This window comes from Sturnus vulgaris, chromosome 1, assembly GCF_052056855.1.
Source record: "Sturnus vulgaris isolate bStuVul1 chromosome 1, bStuVul1.hap1, whole genome shotgun sequence".
NCBI lineage: Eukaryota > Metazoa > Chordata > Aves > Passeriformes > Sturnidae > Sturnus > Sturnus vulgaris.
The window spans coordinates 6,387,252-6,395,895 of NC_142243.1; the positions used below are offsets into that span (position 1 = coordinate 6,387,252).

Sequence of the window (8,644 nt, forward strand, 5' to 3'; positions counted from 1 at the left end):
TAGTGTTGTCAGGCAGTACTCTGACCACTCTGAGACGTTTGCTTTCTTCAGCTTGCAGAAGCAGAGTATTTTTTCTTATTTTCATTCTTTCAGCAGCACTACTGACATGAAAAGTCGACTGAAAATTGCACAATTGCACTATTGTACATAAATGATGATAAAGTCTTTATAACATGGCAGACAGTGCTTATAATGCACACACTTCCTCCTAATGAATCCCCAGATGTATGAATATGTTCTCCAGCAGCTTAAAAAAGGCACATAGCTCTCTCACTCTGGTCACAAAAATAGATTAAGTCTTCAGCTTATGACATAGGTTCTGTTTTTGGAGCAGAAGGTCACAGGCAGCCTTTGCAATAATGACCATAAGGTCTGAAGAGTCATGGTGTGGGAAATAAATGACAACCATGAAATTCACACTGCAATGCATTTGCTCTGCATCCCACTGGGTCATGCTTACATAATGTAATTTACTGTCAAGCTAAATTTTATGAAAATTTGAAGGATGTTATAAACCCTTCTGTGAATCCTCAACGTCCAAAACTGAAGTATGGTATTATGTTTTAGTTCTCTACTGTGTAAATAATGCTTTCATGCTTTAAAGGTTTCATATGCAAGCAACTTAAGAGAGGCAGTATTACAGAAGTAAACACTAAACTGAAGCATTATACTACAGTTTCTACAGCTACATAAAGAATAAACACAAAAATAATTCTGCAAATTGAACATACATTGGCGTTTTAGCTCACTGATGGTTTGAGAAATAGTTCAGTAGCAGCACAGCACTGTATCACCATACCAACAGGAATATTTTATATTTATTGATGGCATTGTATATTCATGTGTGTACATAAGTCTTCCTTTTCAGGAGAAAAACCACAGTCCATTTAAGATTGAAATCTATTTCTTTTAGTCTTTGAAGACATGCACAGGTCTCCCTGTTTGTGAGACTGTAACACTTTCTCCAGTGTCTACAGTGCAAACAACAGTAGAAAATTGAGACAGCAGCTCCCTGCAACCAGATCAGGCCCTGGAGCCAATTCCCAAAGCCTGGTGATCAGTCTAGGGTAAAACAGCCCACATTGTGACATCTCTTGTCTGCTGTTGATATCTTCCTTGATGCTTCATTTCTCTTGTAACCAACTCTGCTCTTTCATTATTCCTGTGCATGGGATGCCTTTTGACAGAAATTCAGCTTTCTTTCAAAGGGATGAGAATTGTGTGTTATTTCACTCAATATGATTGTCCACAAATTGGGCAACCAATGCTGACTCAGTTTTGTCTCCTTTCTCCTCCCATTAGCCCTGCCAAGCCAGCACTTGGGCACACCAACCTACTTTCATGACTGTCCATATATCATCAACAAAATGAGTTGAATTCTGGTTTCAGTCACATCTGAGTAACTCCCTTGAATGCAATGTGGTGAAGTTGAGCATAAGCTGAACCTTGTGGGTGTGTGAACAGGAGCTGGAACCTCCTAGGTGGAGACCACTACCCCACACTTCACTCCTGATCCCTCTGGAGCATGGCTTTCCTTCTGTTCCACTAATTCCCAATACAAGCACAGTGTAAATTTCCCTGAACCCAAAAGTCTCACCATCCACATTTCTGTGAGGTCCTTCCACATTCATAACTTATTTCTCCAGGGAAATTCACATTTCTCTGAGCCCACAGTCCTCACAGGCTCAGGTATAAATAAAGGAGGTTGGGTGAGATCCTTTAAGAGCAGAATCTCAAACCAGGAAAAGTAATATTTTGTAAGACACAATGTATTTCTATATGCTGATAGTCTATTTCTGTTATGCTTTAGAATCAAAAAGACTAATGCTTCCTTAATTGCAGTGGCAGCTATTATGATTGTAAACATGAATCCTTTCTTTTATCCTTCAGATAATTCAAAGTACCATCTCAACACTCCTGAGCAAATAATTCTTGCCCTTTCCTGTCTTAATATATCAGCTCTTGAGGGAGGAATCCAAATTTAAACTTCAAGGCCACAGTGGCTCAGGACAACTCAGAGCCTGCCCTGTGAGAGTGAGAGAGAGCAGCTGCAGATTTAATTTTAGGGAAACATTTCTCTCTCCTCTGTCTCTCCCTCTCTTCACCCCTTCTTCCCAAGAAAACAAACATTTCTTTCATTCCTAAATCACACTGGAAGCTGATTTCTTTTCACCTTTGAAAGAATTCACTAGATTATTCCCCATCTGCAGCTTCCTAAAGCGACTCCCATACTGAAGTGCTATTCTTATCAGCCAACCCTGCAATTACCAGGAGACAAGAAGCACCCTACAAAAACTGTGACAGAACAAAATCATTTCACAGTGATTTATTAGGCATGCAGCCATTAATGACTTTGCAAGTGTGGAAAGCAAGATGGAGGGGCAGAGCCTGAGCCAACAGTAGCTGTCAGAACATCATTGTCATCTATCGGGTTAGAAATATTTAAACCATCTGATGTTCAGCCTGGCATCCCGGCATAACACCAAGCCTGGAAACAGCAATAAATTTTGACATTGAGGAGTCTCTTCAAAATCACAGAGATTGACAAAGAAAAGGGAGTAACTGTGCAGAGATGTTTCTTTGTGTGGCACAGAAAATAAAGAGTCCTGATCTCCAAGCACACCCTTCTAGTGCATCGGCTCTGCTGTCAGGGCTGAAGTACCAGAGGCAAGAGCCACCTCACTGAACCGAAAGGTGTTTTGATATTCATTCACAGATGTTATTTTTGTGCTTATTGTGAAAAAACTTCTTTGTTCTTTTGAATAAAAAGTCACCTTGCAATGTTTTTGGGAAAAATCCAAGGAAGTGCCAAGCTTCTGCAATTCCCACCTGCTGGGAGCAGCAGGTGCTTGGCACCTGGCATAGTGAGGCTCTTGAGAGAGGTTCTGCCCTCTGTTGCACTCATGTTAATACAACATAACTTTGCTAGCACTGGTTACTGACTGAACCATCCCAGATGAAATTCAAAGTAAACAAGAGCAGAATTTTTTTTCAGCACCAAAGGCCTACAGAGGCAACCTTAACAGTAGAAGAGATTGATTTTGCAAGATGACAAAAGAACATTCTGATCTCACTGCTGTGAGCTCCTACTCAGCAGACAATTGCATCCCATCTCAGAACAGTTTTAAAAATGTTCAAAGCAATGTGCAAGCATTAACTTCTAATGGCTTAAAATGGAATTTTATAATGCTAATGTCTTCATATTACAGATATGATGCATCTAGAGAGCAAAGGTTTCTATTTAAATCTGTAGCAGCTTTCAAAGATATTTGGACCAGAAATTTCCATTTAGGCATCTCTAATTTCAAGACTTCTGAATGTGCTGCTGGGACAGACAGATGTTGATATGACATTTACAAAGGTTCCTGCAATTATATTCTGGTCCATCTAAATTACTAGTTTAAGTCACTTGTGTATTTACAAAGAAAACAAAAACCAAACAAGAAGATGTTCCATCATCCCAGCAATTCAGCAAACACTCCCCTGACATGCTACAGAATACACTGGCCCCTACTTTATTCTTGGCTACTGAACACAAGCTGAGAGCAGTGAGGAAAGCCAGCCTGCAGGAATTTAGTCCACCACCACTCCCACAAACACAGTAAGGGCACCACCCACCTGTGCTGAAGGAGACTGAGCACAGAATGAAGGTGAAAATGGAATGTTTCCAGACTTTTTGTATCATGTCTTGTTCCTCCTTGAGAAGGGTGTACCTGAGAAATGCCCAGTAGTGTTGCAAGCCACAAACCTGCTTTCTTCAATTGATCTGTTTTTTCCCACTGTCACAGACAAACCCAAAACAATAAAACTATGTGGGAGGGGGAAGAAATGCATACAACTTTCTTTTCAGAAATCCCTATTATTCCACAATCCTCTAACCTAATTATAGTGTATTTTGCATCCTTCACTTTTTTTTATTTTCCCAATGTATATTATTTTTTCAATCAGCATTTCTGCATGACCAATAGGTATGTTTTAGGTCAGCCTGCATCACAACAGTACCTCTGTCCCATTGCTTTCTCTTCCAGAATGGACTCCTCTCTCCCCTCCTACTCAGACCTTGTTAGTTCCTTTCTTTTTCCTAATTTGAAGATCCAAATGAGCATGAATTACATGTCTCAGCAATAAACATGATCTCACAGAAACACAAAGAAGAGGATGAACAAAATAAAAATTACTGTCTGGTGAAAGCTCCCTTGACAACTACAGCTACACTGACAGGCGCCACTGAAATAATAGGAATGATGCTTCAAAACAACAGCCAAGACAACGTTATGAAAGAGAAAAAAAACAGTCTAAACAGATCTTTTCAAATGCAGATTCCTCTGTCAAGTAAGGAGAATGTGAAAAATGTTCCTTCTTGTAGTGCAGCCGTGTTCAAACTCTGCCAGATTACAGAAAGCCACTAAAATATAAGTACAACCATGGGCTCAATAGTCCATTTGAGGAATGCTAGAACGATGCAGAATGGAAGAGAAGGATCATATTTTGGAGATGGAGAGGAAGGATGGAAAGTGTTATCTCATTACCAAATCTTGAAGCTCTTCCAACTGGGTGAACAACAAAACTTAGGTTCAACAGTGCAAAACTTCAGTGCAACATCAGGCATTTGCAAGCTTGTATCTGAGTCACTACCATTACCCAGGTGACAAACTGCATCTAAAAAATCAAGAGATGAACGTGAAAAATTATAACCACTACTAAAAATGTTCCATCCAAGACAGAACTAAGGCAACACTCATGAAGAAAGGTTGTCTATGGATTAGGGAGGAAATTAGGAAAAAGCATTAACATTCCACTGTCAATACTGATTTAGTGCTAATGAGCTCCTTAAGTACTTTTTTCATGTTAGCTTCACACCATAAAAGGAGGAAAATTGTTCTAAGTTCTGGTGTGGTCAGAGATATCTGGTGGTTAGCAGGTATTTCAAAAACACCAGGTGGATGATGTAAAATTCTGCAACAACCACAGGAAACTCCCAAACTACCTATGGCTCCTCAACAGGCAGAAAATGCAGATCCTGGGAGCAGCAGTGGGGATCCAACTGCACAAGAGTTTCTGGCTAGACTGAGTCAGAGATGGGGGGGCAGTGGAAAGAGATGGCACAGACAATATTGCAGGCAGGGTGGGAAGGAATAATGAGCAAAGGGGGAGTGGTGCTTTGGTGTGGTACATTTTATTTGCTGGTATTTTACATCCCTATTGTGAAGTACTACTGGCAACATGGTAAAGTTTATTGCCTAAAATCCTCTGTCACAAATACATAGGCAACACCCATTTTAGCAGAAACAGACCCTTTTCTTCTAGCACTGAATGCACTCAGAGCTCCAGAAGTTTGGCTTGGGCTCTTGGGCTTGCATTCCTCCCCAGAGAAAAATAAAATCTGCAGAAGAGTCATGTACTTTTCCTCCATTTTATTCCACACACTCGAAACACCTAATAAATTTGCTTTGACTGCTTATTCTTTCCTAAAACAGAGGAAAATCTTAGAACCAGAAATATCTTTTTGCTCCTTGGTGGCCTGGCAGAGATACAGGTGGAACTGTTTCGTACTTTTATATAATGAGATTTAAAACAAACTAATAAACAAAAAAACCCTCAAACACAAATAATCAATAAAACAACAAAGTGCACAGAAAAGATACAAGGACTTTGTCATTTCTTGCCAGACGCACTGAAACCAAAAGTACATCAGGACTTAGAATAGAAAACTAATAGCTACATGGATCACAAGAACATCCTAATAGTAAAGAAAACCAATAATCTGAGTTTTGAAAGGCATGTCATTCTGAAGACAGAGCCAGTCAGCCTTTTAGTACTCACTGGAAACAGAAACTTTTGCTCTGTGGTTATTCTGTATCTATATCTATATTTTCTTGCATGTTACTTTATAGCGGAATATACAGAGCAGAGCTGGTAAACAGGCTGCATGGCTCACTAGTTTGCTCCACTGTGAATACAACTGCCCTGCTCTTTCGGCAATGACCAGACTGCTTGGATCCAAACTGAGCCAGCTCCGGGTTACCCAGCCCTGGGAAATTCAGAAGTGGATTAGTCTTGAGAGAAAGGGAAGAACCAGATCAAACGCTGGTTCAGCCACAGGCAAGGACAGTTCCCAGAGCCAAACCTGGGAATGTTAAGACCGGAGTTTGGGGGTGAACAGACGTTGTGCTAGACCGTGCTGCGAGTCTGAGAGGGAAGTGGGTTAGTCAAACTGAGCCAAACCCACAGCCCGGGGCACAGGAGCACTTGTACAGCGGGGGAGCACAAGTGAACCTGGCATAGTGAGGATATTCCTCCGTGCCAGGACCCTGCATCCTGGGCTCCCAGCACTGCACCCCGCTCCTCAGCCCACCCCAGACGAGGAGCACTCGCCTGTCGCAGGGGTGCACCCCAGCCCAGCGTGCCCCAAACTGCAGGGCTCGGCAGGAAACACCTCTCCCTGCCTTTCGCTGCGCTCCGTGGCAGAGAAAAACATGCCTAAGCCACGCCAGCTGCCGAAGGGGAGGAAGAGCGAGGAGCCACTTACGGGGATGTGCACTCGCAACATGAGTTTCTTGTGGCTGGAGCTTTTCCTGCTGCTGCTGCTGGAGGCATCTTTCTTCTTGTCCATGCTTCCCATGCCTTCACCCAAGCGTGGTGCTGAGCGATGGATCTGGACAGGGAGGCTCCTCTTCCAGCTCGCCCCACCGTCCCACGGGCCGCAGTTACTCCAGGCTCCTTATTTTCTTTTTTATTTTCCCTCTCTCTTTTTTTTTTTTCTTCCCCTTCCTAATGTCCTTAGGAAATTTGGGGGGGGTGGGGATGGGGGAAGCAAGAGGAGGGGGGAAGAATGAGAGAAGCCGAGGGAAGGGGAGGAGTTTCTCCAGCTCCGGTCTTTAATCCCAGCAGCGAGGTGTCAGGGGGGACCTTCGCAAGAGCATGGGATGCCCTTACAGACGCTGCTCCCTTTCTCACTCTTCCGCCCTTTCAAAAATATCCGGAGCATCCTGGGGGAGGGGGGGGGAGAAAGTTTCCTTCCCCTCGCCCAGCCCGGCCGCACTCTCACCAAAAGAGAGAGAGAGAGAGAGAGGAAAAAAAAAATAAAAAACAACCCCCAAAACACCCAAAGGCTACAAAACCCAAAAAGGGGAAGGCGCTCGGGCGACGCTCCTGGCAGACTGGGGAGTCCCGAACTGGGAGGGAGAAAGGGAGGGAGGGAACGGGGGCAGGAGGATGGGAGGAGGTGCCAGGACGCTCCGAAAGCCCCGGCGGGCTCCCCAGGAGCAGCAGAACGAGCGGCACACAACCTGCCCGCAGCCCAGCCGCTCGCCCCGGGCCGCCCCGCCGGCCCCTTGGCGGGGGGAGAGGAGCTGGAGCAGTGCCTGCATTCCCCGGGCTGCCGGAGCACGGAGGTGGGCGAAAAGGCTGCGCTTCACCTTGCCAAAAACGCCCAAAGGCGGCGCGGTTCCTCTCCCTCCCGACCTCCCAGGCTGCTCCCTCTCCTCCCTCCCCGCAGGATTTCTCCTGGCCGTGCCCCGAGGGAAGGGGATTCCTTTCCCCCGAGGCACCGTTTCCCACCCGCGCTGCCCGCAGCCCAGCCCGGCCGCTGCGGTGGCCCCGGGATAGCGCTGGGCAAGGAGGGGGCCCCGCCGGGCTTCATTCCCGCTGGGCAAAACCCCAGGCTGCCCTCCCTCGGCCCGGCTGACACGGAACGTGTGCCAAGCCCAGGAGGGCCGCAGTCCACTCCTGAACGTAGATTTTTCCGCTGCCTCCCTCCAAAAAGCCTTCAGCGCGCTTGTTGCAGATTCGGCCGAGCGAAAGAGGCGGCTCAGCCCCCGCGGGCGAATGGATTTGGCGTCACCGGGTCTCAGAGAAGGAAAAGCTTCCAACATCGCTTCACCTGTGGCTGTGCTGCTGCCTCACAGCAAACCCAGGCAGCGCCACCCCTGCTGCCAGGCTGCCAGCAGGCCTGAGAGTCTGGGACAGCAAGGACAGAGAGGTGTCTTTTCCTTAGGACAGCAGGTGGTTTAAACAAGCATACATTCTGCAGCAAAAGATGAGGGTTTGTTTCAGAAGTGGCTCTTCTTACCCTGACAGTTTCTGCATCTTTTTACACTGCCTGAATTTGAGGGTAAGATCAAGCCCATTAACAGCTGCAGACCTTTGATAACAGCACTTAAACTCAGATTTTCCCTGAGGTCAAATGTGCTTGTGTGCATTCACAAAGCCTATCCTGTAATCACTCCCAACAAATCTTAGGGGATTCTAGAAAACGACAACTGAGGAGACAAGGGAGAAGAGTTTTCCTCAAAAATCTTACCTTCTGAAAAAATACAGGGTTGCAGTGGTTGTCATCAAGAAATTCAAGAATTCAGATTTATTTCCCTCCTTATGGAAGTCTCAGTATTTAACAGGTGCAAAGCTTGGTTTGGTGTAAAGCCCGTAGTCACTTCTCTAAAACCAAACAGAATTAAATAAAAATATGACCCGTTTAATGTAATAGACAACTGTCCTATAAGTTCCTACAGGATGTCATGGAAGGAAAGAGATCAGAAATTAAACAGGAGTTAACATCACTGACACCATGTCAGGAAGGGATGTGGACAGGTCTGTAACACCTCCTTTCTCCCAGCGTTTATAGAAACTCTGCCAGTAAAGTGCT

At 45.0% G+C, this 8,644-nt stretch overlaps 1 protein-coding gene across 2 annotated transcripts in view; it reads right to left on the reverse strand.

Annotated features, from left to right (window-relative positions):
• Window positions 1-7,162, reverse strand: part of PRKAG2 (protein kinase AMP-activated non-catalytic subunit gamma 2) — a 209,934-nt gene extending 202,772 nt beyond the window's left edge. The window contains exon 1 of one of the 2 annotated variants that reach the window (XM_014873672.2): window positions 6,530-7,162. In XM_014873672.2, coding sequence (XP_014729158.1) covers window positions 6,530-6,622 — 93 coding nt within the window. In that variant the 5' untranslated portion in view covers window positions 6,623-7,162. The remainder of the gene's footprint in view (window positions 1-6,529) is intronic. The other variant, XM_088158335.1, reaches the window with a different exon arrangement.
• Window positions 7,163-8,644: the final 1,482 nt, after the last annotated feature.